The 25,049-nt window shown below is 33.8% G+C and overlaps 4 protein-coding genes across 7 annotated transcripts; all 4 read left to right on the forward strand.

Annotated features, from left to right (window-relative positions):
• Positions 1 to 268: 268 nt before the first annotated feature.
• LOC108460359 (arabinosyltransferase RRA3-like) lies at positions 269 to 3,036 on the forward strand. 3 transcript variants are annotated; one of them, XR_008281302.1, is made up of 3 exons: positions 269 to 561; positions 1,384 to 2,687; positions 2,766 to 3,036. XR_008281302.1 is itself a non-coding variant. In XM_017759821.2 (2 exons), the coding sequence occupies exons 1-2, from the start codon at positions 394 to 396 to the stop codon at positions 2,506 to 2,508; spliced, it is 1,293 nt and encodes a 430-aa protein (XP_017615310.1). In that variant the 5' UTR covers positions 269 to 393; the 3' UTR covers positions 2,509 to 3,036. The 3 variants fall into 3 exon arrangements, 1 of the variants encoding a protein (XP_017615310.1); XR_008281303.1 differs by having other exon boundaries at positions 2,947 to 3,036; XM_017759821.2 differs by having other exon boundaries at positions 1,384 to 3,036.
• A 1,683-nt stretch (positions 3,037 to 4,719) lies between these two features.
• LOC108458000 (dolichyl-diphosphooligosaccharide--protein glycosyltransferase 48 kDa subunit-like) lies at positions 4,720 to 9,128 on the forward strand. Its single transcript, XM_017757223.2, has 13 exons — positions 4,720 to 5,145; positions 5,226 to 5,362; positions 5,458 to 5,583; positions 6,363 to 6,416; positions 6,517 to 6,630; positions 6,815 to 6,870; positions 6,986 to 7,027; positions 7,341 to 7,416; positions 7,533 to 7,604; positions 7,693 to 7,818; positions 7,929 to 8,033; positions 8,331 to 8,414; positions 8,833 to 9,128. The coding sequence occupies exons 1-13, from the start codon at positions 4,872 to 4,874 to the stop codon at positions 8,878 to 8,880; spliced, it is 1,314 nt and encodes a 437-aa protein (XP_017612712.1). The 5' UTR covers positions 4,720 to 4,871; the 3' UTR covers positions 8,881 to 9,128.
• A 1,740-nt stretch (positions 9,129 to 10,868) lies between these two features.
• On the forward strand, positions 10,869 to 15,672 carry LOC108461006 (pentatricopeptide repeat-containing protein At4g32450, mitochondrial-like). The gene is made up of 7 exons (XM_017760756.2): positions 10,869 to 11,143; positions 11,646 to 13,738; positions 14,026 to 14,075; positions 14,188 to 14,267; positions 14,428 to 14,531; positions 14,845 to 14,917; positions 15,375 to 15,672. The coding sequence occupies exons 1-2, from the start codon at positions 10,939 to 10,941 to the stop codon at positions 13,718 to 13,720; spliced, it is 2,280 nt and encodes a 759-aa protein (XP_017616245.1). The 5' UTR covers positions 10,869 to 10,938; the 3' UTR covers positions 13,721 to 13,738; positions 14,026 to 14,075; positions 14,188 to 14,267; positions 14,428 to 14,531; positions 14,845 to 14,917; positions 15,375 to 15,672.
• Positions 15,673 to 16,657: 985 nt separating this feature from the next.
• Positions 16,658 to 25,039, forward strand: LOC108460444 (uncharacterized). 2 transcript variants are annotated; one of them, XM_017759937.2, is made up of 23 exons: positions 16,658 to 16,902; positions 17,017 to 17,348; positions 17,456 to 17,559; positions 17,807 to 17,875; positions 18,045 to 18,105; positions 18,294 to 18,433; positions 18,866 to 19,055; positions 19,351 to 19,412; positions 19,590 to 19,678; positions 20,042 to 20,114; positions 20,196 to 20,255; positions 20,692 to 20,838; positions 20,953 to 20,991; positions 21,119 to 21,156; positions 21,461 to 21,547; positions 21,996 to 22,161; positions 22,454 to 22,528; positions 22,789 to 22,925; positions 23,125 to 23,201; positions 23,486 to 23,555; positions 23,739 to 23,804; positions 24,330 to 24,480; positions 24,712 to 25,039. In XM_017759937.2, the coding sequence occupies exons 1-22, from the start codon at positions 16,834 to 16,836 to the stop codon at positions 24,462 to 24,464; spliced, it is 2,286 nt and encodes a 761-aa protein (XP_017615426.1). In that variant the 5' UTR covers positions 16,658 to 16,833; the 3' UTR covers positions 24,465 to 24,480; positions 24,712 to 25,039. The 2 variants fall into 2 exon arrangements, with proteins under 2 accessions (XP_017615426.1, XP_052882523.1); XM_053026563.1 differs by having other exon boundaries at positions 22,005 to 22,161.
• The last annotated feature ends 10 nt before the right edge of the window (positions 25,040 to 25,049 follow it).

The raw sequence follows: 25,049 nt of genomic DNA on the forward strand, positions 1-25,049 counted from the left end.
GTTTAGGAAATAATTTTTTAATCAAAGAAAACAATTCAGAAATAGGAAAAGGAAATAATTTTTTAAAATATGTGGAATAGTTAACATGTCACCTAAGATAAATAGTGTTAATGACACTGTAACAATTGGATGATTATTTTGTAATAATTTAATAATGTTAGTGATAATTTTATAAAATTTTGAAAGTTGGGTAGCTGAAATGTAATTTAAATCAAAGTTTAGGGATGGTTGTTGTAATTCACCCTTAATTATAATATTGTTGTTTAAAATAGTGTTGTTTAGTTTTAACTTGAAGAACACAACACCCCCACTTTACTCTCTCGCCTTTCAATATTTCCAAATTTACAGTTAAAAACACTGCAACTCCCCCCCGCCCCCGCCCTACCCAAAAAAATGATAGGCGGACGAAGGGAAGGTGGGTTGATGAGAAAAGCATCGCAGTCAGTGGTGAAATCAACAATATTAATAGCTGTTGCCATTGGGATTTCCATTGGTTGCCTCTTCGCTTTTCTTTATCCTCACGGTTTCCTCTCTTTCTATTCCCCTGCTTTCCACTCCCAGGTTCCTTTCATTTTCTGCATTTTCAGGAATTCAATTCACTTGCTCTTTAGATCGAATCTTGATTAACTTTATGCCTTAATTATATACCCTTTACTTCAATTTTCATTCCTTTGTTAATTGGGATGCTAAATTTGTTATTTATTTATATTTTTGCTTTGGACTGAAACTGGAGAATTCTGTATCGAGCTTTTAGCAATGTTAAGTAAAACTCCTCTATGTCCTTCTCAATCTCGATATTGATCAAATTGATCCCTCTCAAAAGATTAGAACAATTTAATCCCTCTCAGTTTTGAAAGTGAGCAACTAAGGATAGTTAATCATGGGGTTAACGTTGTCTGTCAATTGTACATAATTTTGATTGTTATAATAGCAAATTTAGCCTTGGATTTGTGTAAATGTTGCAGGCTAAATTTGTTATTATACCAATAAAAAATATGTTGTCTTTAGATGCTCGCTTTTGAAATTGATGGGACAAATTGCTCTAATTTTTTTTAGAGGGATCAATTTGCTCAAGATAGAATTTAAAAGTGACCAGAGGGGTCTTTTTACCGCAATGTTATGACTGACTTCTGCTCTTCATTTTTGTTCTTGGTTTATTGGAATTTTGAACCACGTTATTTAGTTAATTTGGTATTGAGAATTGATATATTTATGTTGTAAAATGTTTCTAAATCTGGTAATGGTTTATTTGGGTTTTTACAGAGTTTGTTGATGTTAGAATTGATCATCTAATCTAGTGTTTGTTAAGTGGGAATTTTTTTCAGCTCCAATGTGGTGATTAGTGAACAAAATGACTGCAATTTTTACTCGTCTCTGTGTTAGGTTCTATCTTCCAAATGTGAATCATCTCATAGGTTGAACGAGTTGAAAGCAGAGTATGCGGCCGAATTGGAGAAAAACGAAGAGTTGAGACAACAAGTTAAGGAGCTTACTGAGAAGGTTAGGTTGGCTGAACAAAAGAAAGATCATGCACAGAAACAAGTCGAGGCATTGGGTAAATGGCGTAAAGCGGGGCCTTCCGGAACTGTTAAAGGTTTAAGTACAAACCCCACAGTGATTCCAGATGAACCCGTTAATCCGAGATTGGCGGAAATTCTGGAAGCTGTTGCCGTCGGAAGAGAGCTTATAGTGGCACTTGCAAACTGGAACGTGAAGGAGTCGTTAGAGATTTGGTTCACAAACATTAAGAGAGTTGCCATAACTAATTATTTGGTTGTTGCTTTGGATGATAAGATCACTGAATTTTGCAAGTCAAATAATGTTCCAGTGTATAAGAGAGATGCAAATGATGGGATTGCTTCCATTGGGAGGACGGGGAATAACCATGCTGTTTCGGGATTGAAATTTCATATCTTGAGAGAGTTTTTGCAGCTGGGGTATAGTGTTCTCCTTTCGGATATCGATATTGTGTATTTGCAAAACCCTTTCGATTATCTTTATAGAGATTCAGATGTGGAATCCATGACCGACGGCCATGATAACATGACAGCTTATGGATTCGATGATGTCTTCGACGAACCTGCAATGGGATGGGCTCGATATGCACACACAATGCGTATATGGGTTTTTAACTCTGGTTTCTTCTATATCAGACCTACAATCCCTTCAATCGAGCTCTTAGATCGTGTGGCTGGTCGCCTTGCTAAGGAACCAAAGTCATGGGACCAGGCAGTTTTCAATGAGGAACTTTTTTTCCCTTCACATCTCGGGTACGAAGGGCTTCATGCTGCTCGGAGAACTATGGATTTCTATCTCTTTATGAACAGCAAAGTCCTTTTCAAGACTGTTAGGAAAGATGATAGACTGAGTAAGCTTAAGCCGGTCATTGTTCACATAAATTACCATCCTAATAAGCTCAAACGAATGAAAGCTGTCGTGGAATTCTACGTTGATGGCAACCGCGATGCATTGAAACCTTTTCCCGATGGTTCAGAATGGGAATGGTAAACTGTGCTTTACCCATCACAACTTCACAAGTCAGCAACTGGTGCGAAGGACTCATCCTGTAAATGGCTCAAACCGAAGCATATTCATTACACAGATACGAGTACACACATACACAAAAAAAAGGTGGTTCATTCTGTTTATTCCCTACTTGTGCAGAAAGTAAAAGCAACTACCCAAAGGTACATAGTTTTACTTTATTCTATCTTTGCTATTAAGATTTGTTCTTTGACTGCTTTGAGTTTTTCCTTTTGTAGCAGTTCAAAGTTTGTACCAATCGATACGAACTCCTTGATTCTTTCACCTTTTGATATGTCTATTCATGTGAAGAAGGCTTAACTAGGGTTTATGCTTGAAATTTTGAATATATTGAAGAACCTTTTTAGAACATCTACACTTCTTCCATTTAGAGTAAAAATATTACCCTTTTTCTTATTGAAGGATTCCCAAAAATAGGCGTATAAACGAGTGGCATGATCGTAGTGGATGTATTAATCTCATTTCGAATAAGAAAATGAAGACCTTTGTGTATATGAATGAGCGAACTACACATTTTATTAGACAAGTCTTTTTTGGTATATTCGATTTTGAATTAATCGGCTAATGGTTAATGATCAAGTAGAACTCACTTTTGGGATTCAATTAGTATCGAAATGAGCAAAGCCAGTGGATATATTGGTAAAACAATGAGAGTGCCTGAGAGGATGTATAGTAAGAAATTGTGGCTGCAATGCAATGCAATGGTCGCATTGTAACAGAAACGAACTTCTCCAAATCACGTCACGACTATTGCGGTCAAAATTCGTTACGTAACAGCCAATAAATAGTGGGACAACATTGCAACAATTTGTTACAAAGATGAGAGATCCTTAGGCAAGAAAGCATTAAAGCATAGCCACCCCCGTCTTTCCTATCTCTAGGCATTTTGTTGTATCTGTAAATTTTCAAGAATCAACAAGTTTCGTAACCGAATATCATAGTGTAAATTTTGGCTGTGACACAATGCATTTGTAACAAGCTTTTCAAAATCGAATTGAAGTTGAAACCGGTTCGACTATCAATTTTAGATTTGATCAGTCCGATCGGTTTTGTTTGGTTCAATTAATTAAATTATTAAAAATATATTTGAAAAAAGCGATTCAATTGGTTTGTATCGGTTCATGGATCAATTGGTTTAACCCCTTATTTCATATCAATATCCTGATTTGTTTGGTTTTGAAAACAATGTTAAGTAGATGAAAAAACAAAGAAATAGTGATTCTCAAATATCATTCTTTTATTTCTTCTTCTTTTTTTTTTTTATCATTCTTTTATTTCTTTTTCTTTTTTTCTTTTTAAGGGTGTTCTCCGATTTTCTATTCAACGATATCTAATCTCCTCAACAATTTGTAAATTTTATTAAATTGTTTTTCATTATGCTATTATGGGTTAATGTAATTTTTGAAAGAAAAATATCAAATTATAAATTTAAAAGCAAGTCAACCCTCAAGCTTTCAATATTAGAATTCGAGTCCGCCTATTTGGCTTATGTCACAATTTGACTGTTGAATTATATATATTTTCTCACTTTAGTATCTAAACATTTTTTTTACCAATTTAGTACTTAAGTTCAACTATCATTTCGTCTCAATTTACTAAAAAAAATAAAAGTTGCCTATAAGAACATAAAATGTGACATATTCGTATTGAACATAAGTAATTTTAAGGATAAAATGGGACAAAAATGACAATTTAGGTATCAAAGTAGGACAACAAAAGTTTAAGTGCCAAAATGATAAAAAAAAAATAGTTTAAGGCAAGGTTTTCAAAATCGGATTAGTAGTCAAATTAGTCAAGTTATCAGTTCGATCAATTCATTTAGTTTAATTAAATAAATTGTTAAAAATTTATAATAAAAAATAAAAAATCCAATTCAACTGATTTTTGTCTGGTTTAATCGCTTTGTACTAGTTCTTGGGTCAATCAGTCTAATTCTTTTCTCCTGACTAATATCTTAGTCGGTTCTCGATCTAATCAATCCAATCCAATTCAAACAACCATGGTTCAACGGTCTAATCATGACTTAAGCTTCTTCTTTTTTGTCAAAACTAATTTTTCGAGTCTAATATTTTTATCTAAATCTACTATTTGGTATTTTTTTAGCTATTTAAATTTGTCGGATAAAGTTAAAAATTAAAGTAGTTAACTGTAATTTTGTTAAAATCGCAGGCAATATTTGTTATTTTACCCTGAAGTTCATGGAAACCAGAAGTCCCCGAATCAAAGGCTAAGTCAACCCGGTGAAATAGTGGTAGTATATCCCAGAACCTGCCAAAATCCTCACACTTCACAGTTCAGTTCACACGACAAAAATCCCTAATCAAAAAATGGGGAAATTGTGGCTGATTTGCATTGCTTCGATCTCGATCCTTCTCCCATTTCTCTGCAATGCTTTCTCTCCCGAAACGCCGACGGATCGCCGAGTCCTTGTTCTCCTCGACGACTTCGCCATCATGTCGTCACATTCCCTCTATTTCAATGCCCTCAAATCACGTGGCTTCGACCTGGAATTCAAACTCGCCGATGATCCAAAGATCGCCTTGCAACGCTACGGCCAGTATCTTTACGATGCCTTGATCCTCTTCTGCCCCTCCGTTGAACGTCAGTTATTTCACATTACCTTTTTTCTTTCTTTCTTTTAATGTTTTCGAATTAATTAGAAATGTATTTTGTTTTATTAGGATTTGGAGGATCTATTGATGTTGCCGCCATTGTCAATTTTGTTGATTCGGGTCATGATTTAATTGTTGCGGCGGATGTTAATGCTTCGGATTTGATTCGGGAAGTTGGTACTGAATGTGGAGTTGATTTTGATGAGGTCTGATACGCATATATTTTTGTATAATTTTATGCTTCAGTCTTTGTTATCGCTTCGCTTGATTGTTCATTAAAGCTTGGTTGTTTGCCGTGTAGGATCCTTCGGCTATGGTTATTGATCACATTGGCTATGCTGTTTCGGGAACTGAGGGAGATCATACATTGATTGCCAGTGATGATTTTATTAAGTCTGATGTGATCTTAGGAGCCAAAAAAATTGAAGTAAGTATAAATGTCAGCCAGCTTTGTTACTCTTATCCTCTTATTAGGTTCTGGATACTTTTATGACCAAGTAAGTTTGGGTTGTTCCGATTATGATAATGATAAAATGTTATATGCTAGTGCACCTTTCTGAAGATGTTTTCTAGTTTGTTGTACTGAATTGGGGTTCTGGAGCCACTTGCTGATCATCTTCTAGGATGGATGCAGGATGGTAATCAATGGGACAAATTTATCGGAAGAACTCTGAATAATTTTATATAAATTTGTGCAAGCAAAATTATTGAATCATTTGCTTAGATTTAGTTTAAGTTGTAAAGAAGAAATGAAGTATCGAAACTTTTACCTGATTCTACTCATAAATGAAGATTAAAAGAAATGAAACTTTTAATCACTTATGATAGTTGTTAGAGATTTTGTTTTCAATTTAAGGGAACACAATTAATATATATATTGTTGACTGTTAACCCAGGAATATTCATATGCTCCAAATGCTAAATTTTGATAAATATTAGTGGGGAAAGTATTATTTTCATTAGAAGTTTTAAAATTTTCGATTTGTGGGGACTAAAATACTACTTCTATTAAATTTTAAAATTTCTATAATAATTTCAATATTATTTCAAAATTTAAGGGCATGATGACCTTTGATTATTTTTACCATAGCTGTATATTTTATGAGCCAACAGGAATTCTGATATATTTTTTTAAGCTCGTTGCATATTATGGACTTCTTAGATTACATCGATATTTCTGATTAGTTTTCATTAAACTTGCTGCAGGCTCCTATACTTTTCCGAGGCATCGGCCATGCAGTGAGTCCTGCCAATAGCTTGGTATGCTGCTTCCATCTGCTCTGAGGGAATTTAATCATGTACAATTTATCAATGACCACAATGGTCCTTTTTTCCCCCTTAACACATGCACTATTTTTAGGTGTTGAAAGTTCTCTCAGCTTCTCCATCTGCCTATTCTGCTAATCCCAAGTCGAAGCTGTCAACTCCTCCACCATTGACTGGTTCTGCTATCTCCTTAGTTTCAATTGTCCAGGTACATCTATGTAAACTGTTCATATATCTGCATGTCTAGAACATGAAAGTTTTGTCCTTTCCATCGTACTTTAAGATAGTTTCACTAAGGATGAAAGGAAGAAACTTAGGTTGTTGTGACTCAAATAACTATGCTGTTCAAATAAGTTTGTGATACTTTTTTTTTTTTTTTTTTCCTTTTGTAGGCAAGGAACAATGCACGGCTTCTGATTACTGGCTCACTAAGCATGTTCAGTAATAGGTATAATAACTGTTAACTGATTCCTCCATTGATGATTTTTTTTCTTTTTATGTTTTCTTTTATTATGAATTTAATAACATGTCATGTTTCTTAATGAACTTTTAAATATTTTCAGGTTTTTCAGATCTGGTGTGCAGAAAGCTGGGAGCCAAACTAAGTGAGTGAATTTTTAACTTTCTAAGCTACCTTTTCAATATAAGAACTTGAGTAATATTATCCAAAATTAGCAGTAATCTATCCTGAATAAATAAAAGGAAACAAATAAAGAAGTTTTTAGGTTGCCACCCTCATCATACAAAGTCCATATTAAAGCTTCAGCTTTTATATGGATCTTCTTATCTGGATGCATTTCCCAACTTGAGATTACGTTTTATATGTCTTTGCAGTTGCACCTGAGTGCATACTGGGTTTGTTGTTTAACTGATGTACTTAAAACACGATATATTTGAGAATGTTCTTTCTGATGGCAGACATGGGAAATCAGGCAATGAACAATTTTTGACTGAAATTAGCAAATGGATTTTCCATGAAAGAGGTCATCTTAAGGTAGGCATGTCGATCAATTTATTCATAAATATATGATTCTTTTATTACGGCATCATTTTAGGGCATGTTCTTGGTCTTTTTTATGTATATTTTGTATTCGTGTTTTTTACCCTTAGGCCATAAATGTGAAACACCACAGAGTTGGGGAAACAGATGAACCTGCATTATACAGGATTAATGATGAGTTGGTACTTTTTCTACCTTGTCTATTTTGACGTAATGCTGAGCTTCATTTTGTAGAAATTAACTGAAAAGAAATCTGTATATTTCAATCAGGAATACTCAGTTGAGATCTATGAGTGGTCTGGAACAAGCTGGGAGCCATATGTTGCTAATGATGTCCAATTGCAGTTTTACATGATGAGCCCCTATGTTTTGAAAACTTTATCATCTGACAAAAAGGTATTTCATTTGTCTCTTGAGCTCATATGGTTTGTGATATCAGTCTTCCCTCGATACGAAGTCATCCATGAATGGTTAAAAAAAATATTGGTCCATATTTTGTCTTGCAGGGTCTATATTCCACATCATTTAAGGTTCCCGATGTTTATGGTGTTTTCCAATTCAAGGTCGAGCACCAAAAGCTTGGTTATACAAGTTTATCCCTTTCAAAGCAGGTAACTAGTTTTGTTTTCTCATGATCCTGGATACAAATTTCTATCTTGAGACCGAAGTCTCTTACTAGTTATCTCATTTTATTCGAAGAATGGAAGCTTGTAACAGTAGAAGTTTAAATTCGAGAAACCTTGTTCTTTTTCTCTGTTCTTATTAGAAAAATTGTCTCAATTTCCCCTATCCAAATATTGTCATCTATGATTGCCTTTGTGGAGCTATTCCTTTGTGTCTTTCACAATTCGTGGTATATATTTTTCGAATTTGAGCGTAATTTGCTAATATATGGAATTGGATTGCAGATTCCTGTCAGGCCATATAGACACAATGAATATGAAAGATTCATACCTGCTGCTTACCCCTATTATGGAGCTGCATTTTCTATGGTACCACTTTTTTACTCTCTCAACCATTGTTTACGTTATAGCTTATAAGTAGACTTGTTAACACTGATCCGAACTTGAAAAAGCAACATGATTAATCTGAAACCGATTCAACCTGATATGACTATAAAAAGGCAACAGCCAAGAATTTGAACCAGGAATGATCCAAACTTGTTATGACCTGAATTAATCCGAAATGACTTGAACATGTGTCAAACTCAAATGACAGAACCCGAAATGACTTGATTGGCAATCCTGAATGTCTCTGACCCAAAATGAGGAATCCTGAAATGATCCGAGCTGACATCACCTGAATATTTTTGTAGATATCATCATCATCATCATAACTATGAGCTATTGTTTCTCAGAAAAATCACTAGGGTGACATATTAACTTTTGATATGGCCTTTTATTTTTGTAGATGGCTGGATTCTTTATCTTCTCGTTTGTTCATCTCTACAGCAAGTAAAACTGTAGCATCTCTAGCTTGCAGGCCGTGGACCGTTGGATTCGAAATTTTTGAGTGGCACAAATGATGCAATAGAAATGTTTAGGGTTTTGAAATTTATGCGTTATGTTATTTACTGGTTAGAGGAAAAAAATATGCCGTAGAGTTATCCGTTCAGTTTCCCCTACTTTCTCTTTTACGCTGTTATAATATTTCAGAAATACTATTATTATTTTTCATTTTTGACTTTCTTTGCTCTTTCTGGAAAACTTGCCTTTTACACATAACTTGATAATATCAATATATAAATGGAAAAGAAATGAGACAACAAAAACATCTAACAATGAATTTCTTTTCAATGAAAAATCATCAAAATTTGTTTTAAGACAAACAAATAATTAGACTTGTTCATGAGTAAAATTACTTGAAATTTAGAAGAGTTTAGATAAAAAATTTAGGTTTGAAAAATAAATTTAGGCAAAAAAATTAAGTTCGTTTAACATATGGATTGAACTTAAGCTTGAACATTTAAAACTTGAGTTTCTTGACTATTTTTAAGTTTATAATACTTTATATTATGTTATTTTTATATATTATGTAATTTATAATACATTAAAAAATAAACATATATTAAATATATAATACTACTCTAATATAAACATTAAAATAATATTAAGAAAATTATATAAAATTTCAATAAATAAAATTTATAAATTATTAAATTAAGATAATATAAAAAATTTAAATTAAACAAATATATGGTAGGCCTAAAATGAGCTTAAATTAATCTTTTACAAATATAAATAGATTTGGAGAAAATTTAAAGTTGATATTTCGGGTCAGGCCAAGCTTGGTGCTTAGCTAGACCTATGAACTATTCTACAAAGAATTTATTAAAACTTGGCAAAGAAGCGAAACTTTTCACTTTTTTTTACTTAATGCTCAATTTGACGCCCAAACTATGTTTCTTTTTTCACTTTGGTATTTAATTTTTTTGTCTCAAATTAATACTTAAACTATCATTTTATTATCTGGTTCAACTTTTTTTTGTATCGATGTTAAAAAAATTGGTCATCATGTGATGCTAATCGCAATATGTCATGTGGCATATCTAATCAATCACAATGTACCACATGATAGTTAAGTTTATTTAATTTAAAAACATTAAATTTAAATTAAAAACATTTTTTATTTTAACTCATCATTAAACGGTGTTGACCAATCATTGCTCGACGTTGGTCGTTATTAACCAGTCATTGATTAGTATTGGTCATTGTTAATAAGTCGTTGATTGATGTTGACCATGCACGTGGTCTATTAGAATGCATCAGTGTACTTTTTAAATTTTAATATTATATATATATATACTATATATATTAAAAATGTTAAAATTCATATATAATAAATTTTATTTTTAAATTTTCTTAAATTCTAGATTTAAAATAATATATTTAAATTCAAAACAATTTAAGTTTTTATAGAATATATATTTTTAAATTTAAGTTTTCCTTTTACAAATTTTTAAATTTAAATAATTTTTTAAAATTTTTTAAAATTTTTAAATATTATTTTGACATTTAAAATTATATTTATATATTTTTAATTTAAAAATTTAATTTTTATATATTATATATAATTTCTTTTACATTTTTAATCAAAATAATATATGATATATAACATATAATATGTAAGAAAATAGAAAAAGACACATGAAATGTTCTAATAACTGCATATGGATACTTAACAATGATAAAGGCCAATTAATGTTTGGTCAACGATAAATCAAAATCAAATATTTTTAAATTTAAATTTAACATTTTAATTTTAAATAAAATTAATTACCATGCGACATTTTGTGATTGATTGAATATGTTACATATATATCTTTATAATTTTTAAAAATTAAATTAAATTTTTATAATTTTAAAAAAGATTAAAATAATAATTTTTATTTTAAAGAAGCCATAATTTAAGTGTCAATATGAGATAAAAATAATAATAATAAGTATCAAAATGAAACATGAATAGTTTGAGGGTTAGCATTAAGCTTTCATTAATTTTACCTACCCTAAAACCTGAATGCAAAAAAAAAAACCAACCTTCCCTGGCTCCCTGCTGCAGTCGTTCCCCCGTCGCCTCCGATCCCCGTGCTTCACCTTTGTCCGTCGGCCTCTCCTCTCTTCTTTGCATCGTCATCGCCATCTGTCGGCTATCGGCCTCTGCTCCTCATATCTGTCCGTCGGCGTCGGAGTAAGGGCTCTCTCTCGTTTTCTCGCTGCCGCTGGTCAGTTCGCCTAAAAACTAACGCCTCTCTCAGTCTTTCTTCTTTTTTCTTTCTAATTATCATTTTCGTTTGCTGCGTTTTGGGGTTTATTGATATTTGAATGAAATGATTTCTGCTGTGATACCCATTACTTCATATTTGCATTTTGCAACTTCAATATTGGTTTGCAGGTTTGATAAATGATTTGAGCGTTAAGATTAAAAATAGTGGCTTGTTTTTTTGTATTATATATGTGTGTCTGTGGTTGATGGTTAATTGTTTGAAGCATGCATGTATGGCTGCTGCACAAACGCAGACAGAGAAAGCATATTAAACTCGGTTGGGTTGGTTAACCGACCGAAAATGACTCGGGTCGGGTTTTTTGGTTTTCTCTCATAGTCGGTTCGTTGTCGGTTTTCAGTTTTTCTGCACCGAACCAACCGACCTGACCGATTGCTCACCCCTACTTGTTTTAACAAATTTCCGTTCTCATTACTTTTTTTATCGGTTGTTTCTACAATAGGTGAAGCTTCAAGGTATCAAAGCAACGCGTCAATGTCCAGCAAGAGGCCTTTGGTTCTGTCCTTCAACTATCTCACCGCTTTATCTAAGGTACGTTCGTCACGGCGTTTCCCTCATTCAGTCACAATTTTCAGTAAGTTCCTCAGCACTGCCCCTGAAAGGTGGGATTTTCATAGGCCTAGTAGCACCTCTCAGTTTGAGGATTCTCCTTATGATACCCCAAGTTCACTAGGTTATGAGCAGAAACAAAATGGACAGGCCTTAAACCCAAACCAGGGTTTCATGGTATGTCCTATGGATGATTATGCGGGAAGTCCGGTTGGGGACAACCGTAATCGCTACAATAGTGGTTTGCAGCCAACAAGAAATCAGATGGGTGCCATGGGTCAAACTGGTTGGTATCATCATAGCCATGGGGAAACTAACGGGAACTTAGAGATAAGTCCAAACGGAATTTATGTAAATGGTTCTTGGAAGGGTGCTGAGCAAGGGTTTCATCAGAATCATGATGGAATGGACTGGGGAAACAAAAGAAATGAACTGCAGGATAACTCAGTTTATGGAAATGGAAACTTAAGAGGATATGAGGCTGATGCTCAAAGTACTTCCAATATGCAGAATCAAGTAGGTTCATATTGGGAAGGGCCTACAGAAATCAGACAGAATCAATATGATCTTAATTTACCAAGGTTTACAGAATCTCAAGGAAGCCATATGAATTCACAAGGCCCAAATTTCAGCCAGTACCGGCAGAAGCCACAAGATGTTTATAATTTTACTTCTTTTGGTCAAGTAACAAATAACATTAATTTTTATGGTCAAGTGTCTGCTACTTCTAATCTCAAGGAAGAGTTAACTGAGGATCCTGAAACTAACTCAAATAGTGCTACAGTTGAGATGCTAGAGGAATTTTGCAAAAAAGGGGATGTTAAAGAAGCTGTAGATGTTTTGGTGTTGATGAAACAGCAGGGTTTTCATGTGGATTTGGCCCAAATTTTGCAATTAATGAAGGCATGTGGGGAAGTGAAAGCTTTACAAGAAGCGAAAACTGTTCATGAACACCTCATAGGATCATTTTCACCTCTCAAAATAAGCATCTATAACAGGATTTTAGAGACATACTTAAAATGTGGTTCTACAGATGATGCATTTGATGTGTTTGAAAAGATGCCAAGGCGCAATCTGACATCTTGGGATACTATGATTACAGGGCTTGCTAGGAATGGGCTAGGAGAGGATGCCCTTGATCTGTTCTCTCAATTTAAGCAGGCAGGCTTGAAACCAGATGCCAAAATGTTCCTTGGAGTGTTTTACTCTTGTGGTGTCGTTGGTGATATTAATGAAGGAATGCTTCACTTTTCATTGATGAGCAGTGATTATGGTATTGTCCCTTCCATGGAGCATTATGTGGGTGTTGTTGACATGCTGGGAAGTACAGGGCATTTGGATGAAGCATTGGAATTCATTGAAAAGATGCCATTTGAAGCCAGTGCTGATGTCTGGGAAACTTTAATGAATCTCTGCAGAACTCATGGGCTCTTGGAACTTGGGGATCGTTGTGCTGAGCTTGTGAAGCAGCTAGATCCCTCTCGCTTGAATGAACAATCAAAGGCAGGTCTCATACCTTTGAAAGATTCAGACCTTAAAAAGAATGAGAAGAAGAAATTGGCAAGTCAAAGTCCTCTTGAAGTCAGAAGCAGGGTCAACGAGTATCGTGCAGGAGATACATCACATCCCGCGAATGATAGAATCTATGCACTGCTAAGGCGTTTGAAAGAACATATGAAAGAAGCTGGTTATGTTCCAGAAACAAGATTTGTTTTGCACGATATAGATCAGGAAAGTAAGGAAGAAGCTCTTCTTGCTCATAGTGAGAGACTTGCTCTTGCTAATGGTCTCCTCACTAGTCCAGCTCGTGGACAGATTCGTATTATCAAGAACCTTCGTGTTTGTGGTGATTGTCATGCTGCATTTAAGATCATGTCCAAGATTGTTGGCAGAGAGATCATAATGCGAGATGCCAAGAGGTTTCATCATTTCAGTGAAGGGTTATGCTCTTGTCGAGATTTTTGGTGATCAAAAATAGAACTTGAGGTATCATTTATCTTGACATTCTGTTTTACTTCTTCAATTTAAAAAAAAAAAATGAAATTTAGAAGCATCTGAAGCGAGTAATTTATAAGATAGTAAATTTATAGAGAAGATATAAATAACCTATCTAGTTATAATTCTCATCGTCTTGTTTATGATATTTACCTGCAAACCCTGTTTATATATCTTCTGCGTGTCTAGAACATGAAAGTTTTGTCCTTTCCTCATACTTTAAGATAGTTTCACTAAAGATGAATGGAAGAAACTTTTATTCTTTTATTCTTTTTTAGGCAAGGAACAATGCTTGGCTTCTGATTACTGGCAGTATGTTCAGTAATAGGTATGTGGTATAATAACTGTTTTAACTGATTCCTCCATTGATGATTTTTTTTTCTTTTGTTTTGAATTTAATAACATGTCATGTTTCTTGATGAACTTTTAAATATTTTCAGAATTTTCAGATCTGGTGTGCAGAAAGGTGGGAGCAAAATTGAGTGAATTTTTAACTAAGCTACCTTTTCAATGTAAGAAAGTGAGTAATATCATCCAAATTAGCACTAACCTATTCTGAATAAATAAAAGGAAACAAATAAAGAAGATTTTTTAGGTTGCCACCCTCATCATACAAAGTCCATATTAAAGCTTCATCTTTTAAAGAAGCTTTTTAGTTTTTTTTTTTTTTTGTCTTGCAGGGTCTATATTCCACTTCATTTAAGGTTCCCGATGTTTATGGTGTTTTCCAATTCAAGGTTGAGTACCAAAAGCTAGGTATAAAAGTTTATCCCTGTCAAAGCAGGTAACTATTTGTGTTTTTCATGATCCTGGATACAAATTTCTATCTTGAGACCTAAATCTCTTGCTAGTTATCTCATTTTATTTGAAGAATGGAAGCTTGTAACAATGGAAGTTAAAATTCGAGAAATATTTTTCTTTTTCTCTTTTCTTATTCGCAAATTTGTTTCATTTTTCCCCCATCCAAGTATTGTCATCTATGATTGCCTTTATGGAGGGAGCTATTGCTTTGGGTCTTTCACAATTCGTAGTATATATTTTTCGAATTTGTTACGTAATTTGCTAACATATGGAATTGGATTGCATTTTCCTGTCAGGCCATATAGACACAATGAATATGAAAGATTCATACCTGCTGCTTACCCTTATTATGGAGCTGCATTTTCTATGGTACCACCTTTTTACTCTCTCAACCGTTGTTAACTTCATAGAAGCTTATAGGTAGACCTGTCAATTTGATTCGAACTTGAAAACCCAACCTGATTAATTCGAATTTCAACCCAACCCAATTTGACTTTGGAAAGCCAACAAACCGAATCTGAAAGTGACCGAAACTAGGAATGATGGAGCCCAAAATGACCTGAACAGGTAATTCGAAACGACTTGAACATGAGTGTCAATTCTGAATGGCAAAACCTGAAATGACTTGACTGCAAACTCAAATGACCCAAACTCAAAGTAAGGAACCCATAAAAGAGCTTTAAATCCAGAATGATCCAAACCGAAATGAACTAGAAATTTTAGACCCAACTCAGACAGACATGATCACCATAATTATGAGCTTTGTTTCTCAGAGAAATCACTAGGGTGAAATATTAACTTCTAAAATGGCCGTTTATTTTTGTAGATGGCAGGATTCTTCATCTTCTCCTTTGTCCATCTCCACAATAAGTAAAGCTCTAGCATCTCTAGCATGCAGGCCATCGACCGTTGGATTCGAAATTTGAGTGAAACAATGATGCAATTGAAATGTTTAGAGTTTTGAATTTTATGCGTTATGATATTTATCGGATAAAGAAAAAAAATTCCCGTAGAGATATCCGTTCAGTTTACCCTACTTTCTCTGTTACGCTGTTATTATTATTTTTCATTTTTGACTTTATTTTGTTTTTTTTTTTATTGAAAACTTTCCTTTTACAAAATAACTTGATAATAACAATAAATAAATGGGAAAAAATGACATAACAAAAAGTATCCAACACAAATGTGATTAACTATTAAATTTTTCCAATAAAAATTGTTACTTAGTCAATTTTAATTATTAATTATTAAATCTTAGTTAAATTAGTCATATATTTTTATTATTGGCATATTTGATGAAATTTTCAATGATGTAATTCCTCAATTTATTTGATAATTTCTGATAAGCATGATAGACAAGTTCTGAAGTTGCAGGTGGTAAGTAGATGGAGTTAGGAGGATATCTTAAGTATTCAATTTTTTTATTTGAATTAAATTAAGGATAAATTATAAATTTTTGTTTGTCTTAGATTACATTTTAGTCACTTATATTAGAAATGTTAACTTGATGTTTAGTTGTTGAGATGAAAATAGGTTTTTATTTAATTTGGATTGTCACGTATGATATTTAAGTTAACATTTAAAACCTATTTTGATTGTCACGTAGGACCGTTGTTAAGGAGGTAATAGAGATTAACAGTAGAGTGATTACTTCGTAACAAAATGATAACGTAAATGAGTAAATGTAATATTTTAAATATAAGTAGTTAAAATATAATTTGAGGTAAATAAAAGTGATTATTTTTATAGTTTAAGTAATATCATAAATCAAGTTAAAATGAATGTTTATTTATTCTGTTTTTGACAAACTATTCAGAACATTACAAAAATGTTATATAAATAAAATTAAAATCTTAAAATTAGCACTTACAAACATTTGCAATTTATCAAACAAAAATAAAATTATATTTTAATAAATTATATTTAATTGTACTTTGTATTTTACAAAATCTGAGCAATGATTTTTATAGTGCTTACTAACTTCTCGGTTTTCTTTTAAGGATTAAATTGTGATAAATTAAAATAAAGAAGCTAATATCTCAATTTTTATAAAGTAGAAGATGGAATTCAAATTACACCAAAAAAATACTGTTTTACTTTGACAGTGAATAAAGAGAAGAAAAGACCGGAAAAGAAAAGAAATCCCATTAAATTAAAAAACAAAGAGAGAATTTATAAAAACTTGGCAAACAAGCGAAGCTCTTGACAATTGTTTTTTCTTTCTAATATTACTCCAATTTTAAAGAGATTTTTCACCGGTTTTTGTCACTCCCTAAAACCCCACGATGAGTTCCATGGAAATCGATTTCAAGCAATATGAACTCCGCTGCCAATTACGAGGCCACGAAGACGATGTAAGATCTCTATTTCCTTCGTTTCCTCTCAATTCCATTCGCCATTTTCCTTTTTAATTTCGAATCAGTTAGGTTTTGAAAAAAAATAGGGTTGCTGGAATTTTTATTTTTTAGGTTCGCGGAATATGTGTTTGTGGAAGTGAAGGTATAGCCACTTCTTCTAGAGACAGAACGGTTAGGTTCTGGTCTCTTGATTCGTCAGATAAGCGTAAGTATGTTTCGTCTAAGATGCTATTAGGGCATTCGAGTTTCGTCGGTCCATTGGCTTGGATTGCACCAGATGAGGAGTTTCCTGAAGGTAGAATTGTTTCCGGTGGGATGGATACCATGGTTTTTGTTTGGGACTTGAGGACTGGAGAGAAAGTGCAGTCATTGAAGGGTCACCAATTGCAGGTTACCGGTGTTGTATTGGACGGTGGGGATATCATTTCCTCATCGGTTGATTGGTGAGTTAATTACACTGTTGGATGGGAAATGGTTTGCATTTTGTGTGAAATAGTTATGTTTGGTTTTTTCATTTAATCTTCAAAATAGTTAACCATCTGTTTCGCAGCACTTTAAGACGATGGAGGAAGGGTCAACCTGTTGAATCCTGGGAGGCACACAAGTCAGCCATTCAAGCTGTAATAAAGCTTCCTTCAGGAGAGCTAGTTTCAGGTACATCTATTCTCTATGACATTGCAAAATTTAATGACACATTTTTTCATTGATCCTAATTCATTTACTTTGTTGGTATAAGTGTTGCCTTCTTGTCTGTCCATGCAATATAATCTTGCTGGCATTCAGTCTTTGTTATGCAAATTGACAAAAATTATTTGGTCATAACAGTTTTATCTGAATTGTGAATGCACACAAAAAGTTGGGGAAAAGAGTGTATGGTTTAAAATTTTTAAATTTACTCCAGGTTCAACTGACACAACCTTGAAACTTTGGAGAGGCAAGACTTGTTTGCACACTTTTTCTGGGCATACTGGTAAGTATCCTGCTCCCCAAATTTACCATGCTTTATTCTTACTGGATAGGTAGTTAGGTATGAACGCATTCTGTGTTTAATGGAATGCAATTACTCAGGAAGAGCATTTCTTGTTATAAAATGATGATATTAGTTTGCACAAGCACTCTCACACTTGTGGATTGTGCAGATACTGTTCGGGGTTTGGCAGTTATGCATGGATTGGGGATTCTTTCTGCGTCCCATGATGGGTTAGTATCCTTTACCCTTTCTTTCATCATTCTATCACTACAAGTTAAGACTACAAGGAGGCTTCTCTTTCAGTTCTAAATTCATCTTCATTTTCCCTCCTTTATCTCTCTTTTAGTTATTTATCATGTTTTTATTGCTTGAATGTATAGTTGCATTAACTCCTACCTGTTTTATTTTCGTACATTAGTTCCATCATGTTATGGGCACAAAGTGGTGAAGTATTAATGGTGATGGTTGGTCATACTTCCATTGTCTACTCAGTTGATGCTCATGTTTCTGGGCTTATTGTCAGTGGTAGCGAAGATCGTTTTGCAAAGATATGGAAAGGTGATTGTTTCTGCCATCTTTATCTCTGTTTAAAATAACCACACTCATGAATTAGTAACTAAGGGCTGAACCATATCTCACGGGGTCATAAGACAGAGTAATTTTTTAGTTGACTTCGGAGGACTATCAGTTCCTCATCATTAGATAGCTTAGTGAAGTTTTCAGGGAATCTTATTTGGTATTATTTATCAAGCATACCTGAAAGCATAACCTGTTCCTTAACTTGGGTATATTTCATCGCATAAGGGAACATATTATCTTCTTCTTCTTTTCGCTCTCGGTGGTAAGTTTTACTGATGTTTTACTTATCCCAAATACTCTGTAACTAACATAACTGGTTATAGGCTTTTATCTTTCTTATACTTATAGCTAAACATGGATTTTACATCATTGGAATTATTATTATCACAAGGATAAATCTTCTTATTGCAGATGGGGTCTGTGTGCAAAGCTTAGAGCACCCTGGTTGTGTTTGGGATGCTAAATTTTTGGAAAATGGAGATATTGTGACTGCATGTTCAGATGGAGTTGTAAGAATTTGGACAGTAGATCAGGAGAATATTGCAGATCCTGTGGAACTTGAGGCATATGCTTCAGAACTTTCCGAATACAAATTGAGTAGGTATGATCATATAACACTTTCCAATATCTTATGCTTACCTTATTGTTATAGTATGATCATCTCTGCTTTGTTCACCTTTTCTTAGTACAAACATGGGGACTGTTTGGTAACTATTTATGCCTTTTCCAATTCTCATTCTTCTTCTTGAATTTCAATAAAATATATTCTTCTCCCCAGTAGTTCATTGTGTAATTTTATGATTTGTATGTGGTCTTCCGGATCACTCAAGAGTTCTAAGGTTTTTAACTTTTCAGCTTTGCCTGATATCCATCTCTTACCTTTCTGTTTGTATTAGGAAGAGTGTTGGTGGCTTGAAATTGGTAGATTTACCTGGGCTTGAGGCTTTGCAGATTCCAGGTGTGTTCCCAATTGCCTGTACATAGTTAGTTTTCTTATGCTGTGCTTGAGTCATTCTTATTCTGTTTAATCTAAAGATGTAGAAATACTTAATTTCCCTTCTCATTGCATTTCTTTCTGATGATATCTTTGCTAGTAGCAGTTGAATATTGTTTAATGATTGGTGTATTTGGCCAGGAACTAGTGATGGCCAGACAAAAATTGTTAGAGAAGGCGACAATGGTGTAGCTTATTCATGGAATATGAGAGAACAGAAATGGGATAAGGTAACTTCATTCTAATACTTTGCAGTTATTTTCCTTATCATTTAGAAGTTTCGTTCTCACTCATCTTGAGTGCACTGTTCATTTTGACAATTAATATTCTGTGAGGAACATGAAAGCCTTGATGTTTTTGTTCCTATTTATTCTGCTCTTTTGTTTCATAAGTTGTTTTTATCAAATTGTTAGTGGTTAACATAAAAGAAATGTCTTTGTTTTTTTTTTTAAATTTCAAGACAAATCTGTTCCCATATAGAGGTAAAATTTCTGGTGGACCATTAACTGGTGATGTGGTCTGCCTTCTTGTTAATTTTGGCTTAACCATGCATCTACAAATTATTATATTTTGCATGTTGCTGTCTGATTCAGATTGGTGAAGTAGTTGATGGTCCAGATGACAGCATGAAGCGTTCAGTTCATGATGGAGTTCAATATGATTATGGTTAGCAGCTTTGCTTCTTACTCATTTAAGGTTAATGAATTAAATGTAAATGCATTCTTAATTTTATATATTCTGACTCAGTATTCGATGTTGATATTGGCGATGGGGAGCCTATTCGTAAGTTACCTTATAATCGATCAGGTATTTCTCTATTCTTAGCCTTGTGTTTTCTGTTTTTTCCAAATTAATGCATTTTGCTTCAGATCTTTTGGGTCTCGTTATCTTTTTGCCCTTCTCTCTTTCCCCAGCCTAGGTTCTTTGTAAAGCTAAAAAAATGACTACATCATCTTTTACCCTCTAATGAACTATAGGAAGCATGTGTTCTCCCAGCTTGTTATTCTTTGTGAAAATTTAACTATGGTTCAGGCATGCAATATTACCATATATAAACATGTTTTTAATGAGGAAAAAAACATTTTAAGGACTACCTCATTATTTCTTATGATCAAAATCATGATAGGGAACATGATTTTTAAAATTTACATTATAATTTGAATGACTTGCAAGTGGCATAAAGCAGACAAATTGGGAATGCAACATAACATAAAAGTGATAACATGGCCTGCTATCTTTCCAGATAATCCGTATGACACTGCTGATAAGTGGCTTCTGAAGGAGAACCTTCCTCTTTCTTACCGTCAACAAATCGTGGAGTTTATACTTCAAAATACTGGGCAAAAGGATTTCAATATTGATCCAACATTTCGTGATCCATATACTGGCTGTGAGTATAATATGTTTTCAGTCCTGAGCTTCGCTGTTGGAAGCCCTTTATGAGTTCCTACTCGTACTGGCTACTTTTTTGCAATGATTAATGTCTTCTTGTTTTTCATTGCAGCTAGTGCTTATGTACCTGGGCAGCCATCATATGCTTCTGGTTTGTACTTGGTTAATATATAGAGATAGATTCTTTTCTGTTTCCTTCTACCAGCTCTTGTTCTACTCTGCCAACATCAGGATTTCTTTTGAACCTTGATATATATTCACATCAATTTTGTATGCAGGTATTTCGGCTAAACCTACCTTTAAACATATCCCAAAGGTTTGTCACTACTCTCTACCTTTAAGCACATAACACTTACAAGTACAAAATAGATGTTCTTAAAATCTAACTCTTGCCTTCTCTACCAGAGGAGTATGCTCCTAGATGGAATTGATTGCTTAAAGTACCACAAATAATTGTGGTCAAAACTTTGCATTTAGTTAACTATGCTAAATATTCTCCCACTCCAAACCTATGTGTAAACTATCAGTATTGCATCTCTGAGCTGTTTTTTAACTTTCTTGTTGTCATTTTTCAATAAGAAAATTTGTTTTAGTTTATTCTTTGTTACTTTTTATTCCAGAGAGGAATGCTGGTTTTTGATGCGGCTCAATTTGATGGCATCCTCAAAAAGATTTCAGAGTTCAACAACACACTACTGGCTGACTTGGTAGGTTCTGCAATCAATAATTCTTATTTAAAAGTTTACATTTATTCTTAATTTTTGTCTATGATAGTCTTACGTTGTACCAGTATTCTTCATAATATTTTCTTAGCTTACTCTTTAACTTTTGAATCATCTTATACACGACTTTGTTGTGCTGATAGCTCATTCTTGTATATCAAACCTCAACTTGAGAAGCTATAACTTTTCTATTTGTGATTGCTTTGTGAGTCATAACAGTTCCCTTAATAGTATCCATCCCTGGTTTTAGTTTTATCCATTGGTTTCATAGGGACAAGTTTTGACTAGCCTAATGTTCTGTGTGCAATAACTTATTTGTCGGGATTTCCTCCCTGGTTTATTTTCGCTGCTACCTGCTATACCATTGTTATTCTGTTACATCTTTGTGGTTCTCTTGGATTGATATAATGGATCCATTGACATTCTTGTGAAGGAAAAAAAGGACTTGTCTTTGACAGAACCGGAGATCTCTAGACTGGGTGCTATTGTTAAAATTCTGAAGGACACATCACATTACCATACAAGCAGGTTTGCTGATGTTGACATTGCGTTGTTGCTGAAATTGTTGAAATCATGGCCAGTTGCCATGATATTTCCTGGTTAGTGTGGAGAAGATTTTAAGCTTTTAGTTTGCAGTCTCTTCTTTGGGTTGTTTATTTGGTATTGGGGTGTTATTTAAATTCTGCTTTGACGGAGTTTTGTTGGCAGTTCAACTCTATTTTATTCAAATTGAAGCACCACTCTATGTGAAAAGCTGATTTAGTTAATTATCCTTTCTTTTATTTTATGATTTTAGAGGGCTCTATGCTTGTTTATGTCAACTATAGTCCCCTCCTTACATGTTTCAAATCCTTTGTTCACCTTCCCAGTGGCTTGCTTCTATTTGTGCAGTTATTGACATGCTGAGGATGACCGTTCTGCACCCTGATGGGGCAACAGTACTTTTCAGGCATGTTGAAGTCAATGGTACCTAACTTAAAAACTTTCTCTGCTATTTAGTCTACCTTTCTCTTTGAAAAGTAATTGTTGCAACCAGAAATGTCTAAAAAATGTATATTTTACTTACGTCGTATAAATGAATCTATCCTAATATTATTTGACAAACTTCCAATGAACAGGTTAGCTCCTATTTTATTGGTGAAACCACTAGATAATTTTATATGCAACTATTCCTCTTTGTTATGTTCTGTTTTAAGTTTTAACTTTGAATTTATGTGCTGAACTAGATGCGGTGATGGAAATGATTATGAAAGCCACGACTGATCCTGCACTTCCTGCAAATCTTTTAACCAGCATCCGTGCTGTAACTAACTTTTTCAAGAATTCAAGCTACTATGGCTGGCTGCAAAAGCATCGTAGTGATGTAAGTTTGCCTCCTCTATTAACATTGAAATGTTATTTTGGTAAATCAAGGTTTTTGATATTGCTTTCGGATGCTTCTGGTCTGCTAGGTGTAGACTATTTTTGTTTTCCTCTTCAGTTTAGGGTTTTGCCTTATTCATCAAACAAAAAAATTTAATAATAATAAATTGTAATGATTTTATTCTCTTCTATTCTTGCAGATTCTTGATGCATTTTCAAGTTGTCTTGCATCACCAAACAAGAATTTACAGTTGGCTTATTCAACCCTGATACTAAAGTAAGCATTCTGTTTATGTAAATATGCTCACATGGGTTTACTTTAGTGAAACCATTTGGGACAGTTTAATTATTGCCCCTTCTTTTGGATATTGTTTGTCCTAAAAGCTCCTAGTTAACCTTTTCCTTAAGTTTTGTTAACTTTTTTACTATGGGTTTTGATGTTGAAGAGAAGAGGACGGAATTGCTTATATCTCCTTTATAAATTTGCTTTTATTTCTCAATTGTTTTATACATGTTTTTAGTTACACTCTTCGATGCAATTCTCATGAGTGTGCTTTGCAGTTATGCGGTGCTGCTAATTGAAAAGAAGGATGAAGAAGGTCAATCCCATGTTCTTTCAGCGGCTTTAGAGGTTTGCCTAACTCAATTATTCCCTAACTTTGGAATTGAATTCTATATATTCCTGATTTTATTTCTCTTCTCTAAGAACTCAACCTTGTGCATGTAGCAATCAAATGCACTGATATTTTGTTTAGTAACGATCTTCAGCTACAAAAATCATGAGCTTCTTTCATTGTTTTCCCTTTTGACACAGATTGCTGAACAGGAAACTCTAGAGATTGATTCAAGATTCCGAGCTTTAGTTGCCATTGGATCACTGGTATTGTCCTCTTAACTCATTCTTACCTGCAGCATGGTAGTTATGATTGACCCTGTTTTCATTTGGATTTGTTCACCACATGACTGCAAGCATAACAAACACTTTGTTCCTTTCCACTTGATTAGGCTAATAGTAAATAAAATATCCGCTAGCCCATTTCACAATCTACCTTTTGTTTCTTGGTTTGTTTGGCTTTCAAATGCTGTAATATATACATGTTCCGCCGTTTCATCTTTAAGGAAAAGAATATATTTAAACCCTGCATCAAAGTTGATGGAATAATTGATGTTTGTATCTTTGAGCTCATAAACATCTATAACCAGCTTTCTTTGAAGAAAATGCAATAAGATTTTTAAAATTATTTTTAAAAGGCTTATTCTCAAGAATTCTAAGCAGTGTTAAGTGATACCATTAGGCTTATTCCTCTTTATTTTGCAGATTTACTTGTTGGAGTTTTACTTAATTAACTTTTTTTCCCCAAAAGTAATTTTGGTTTTGTTTTGATAAATTAAATGCTCCATACAGATGCTTGAGGGTCTGGTGAAAAAACTAGCAATGGACTTTGATGTTGGGAACATTGCCAAAGCAGCAAAGGCTTCTAAGGAAGCCAAGATTGCAGAAATTGGAGCTGACATTGAACTGTTAACAAAACAGAGTTGAAAGCTGGTGGTTCCTAGTAAGTTGGCCTTTTATTTTCCTTTTCTTACCAAACTCGTATGAAGTTCGAACCTTCGAGTCACAGGGATTTTGTTGTATTATCCGAGGCATTTGCTGGAAAAGCTTAATACCTTTAATTTTTCCTAGAGGGGGGAAGTTTGGGGCTTTATTCTAGTTTGTGCACTGCAACAAAAAAATCCTTGTTCTATGGACTTATTAATAAATATGTCAAACTTTACATTGTTTGCAGGATGAGAGAGAATGGTCGAGAGTTTGGACAGATCTTCTGTGTAGGGATCAAATTGGAGATTGCGGAGAAAAGTGGGTCGGAAAAATTCATTTTAACCAATCATATATTCCGGGGAACTTGGGGGCATCATCTCATAAAACCCAACCGTTTGCAGCATATTTTGCTTGCTTTATATTACTGTTTACGGATGGTAAGACAGCTTGGGTGGTTGATCTTTAGGCTTCATTTGTTCACAGAAAACAGGCAAAGCAAAATGATGCAAAAATGGATCAAATTGCTGGTTTTCATTTGATTTAATGATGCGTAGTTTATGGTCACTTGCCAATAACTGGCGACAT

The sequence above is a fragment of the Gossypium arboreum genome, chromosome 4 (assembly GCF_025698485.1).
Source record: "Gossypium arboreum isolate Shixiya-1 chromosome 4, ASM2569848v2, whole genome shotgun sequence".
Classification (NCBI taxonomy): domain Eukaryota; kingdom Viridiplantae; phylum Streptophyta; class Magnoliopsida; order Malvales; family Malvaceae; genus Gossypium; species Gossypium arboreum.

Coding starts and splice junctions, on each gene's coding strand:
- LOC108460359 (XM_017759821.2), top strand. CDS start 394: ATGATAGGCGGACGAAGGGAAGGTGGGTTGATGAGAAAAGCATCGCAG. Junction 562..1,383: donor CCCCTGCTTTCCACTCCCAG/GTTCCTTTCATT, acceptor TCTCTGTGTTAG/GTTCTATCTTCCAAATGTGA.
- LOC108458000 (XM_017757223.2), top strand. CDS start 4,872: ATGGGGAAATTGTGGCTGATTTGCATTGCTTCGATCTCGATCCTTCTC. Junction 6,871..6,985: donor CTAAGCATGTTCAGTAATAG/GTATAATAACTG, acceptor AAATATTTTCAG/GTTTTTCAGATCTGGTGTGC. Junction 7,028..7,340: donor AAAGCTGGGAGCCAAACTAA/GTGAGTGAATTT, acceptor TTCTGATGGCAG/ACATGGGAAATCAGGCAATG.
- LOC108461006 (XM_017760756.2), top strand. CDS start 10,939: ATGCAAAAAAAAAAACCAACCTTCCCTGGCTCCCTGCTGCAGTCGTTC. Junction 11,144..11,645: donor TCGTTTTCTCGCTGCCGCTG/GTCAGTTCGCCT, acceptor TTTCTACAATAG/GTGAAGCTTCAAGGTATCAA.
- LOC108460444 (XM_017759937.2), top strand. CDS start 16,834: ATGAGTTCCATGGAAATCGATTTCAAGCAATATGAACTCCGCTGCCAA. Junction 17,876..18,044: donor CACTTTTTCTGGGCATACTG/GTAAGTATCCTG, acceptor TGGATTGTGCAG/ATACTGTTCGGGGTTTGGCA. Junction 20,115..20,195: donor TGGAGTTCAATATGATTATG/GTTAGCAGCTTT, acceptor ATTCTGACTCAG/TATTCGATGTTGATATTGGC.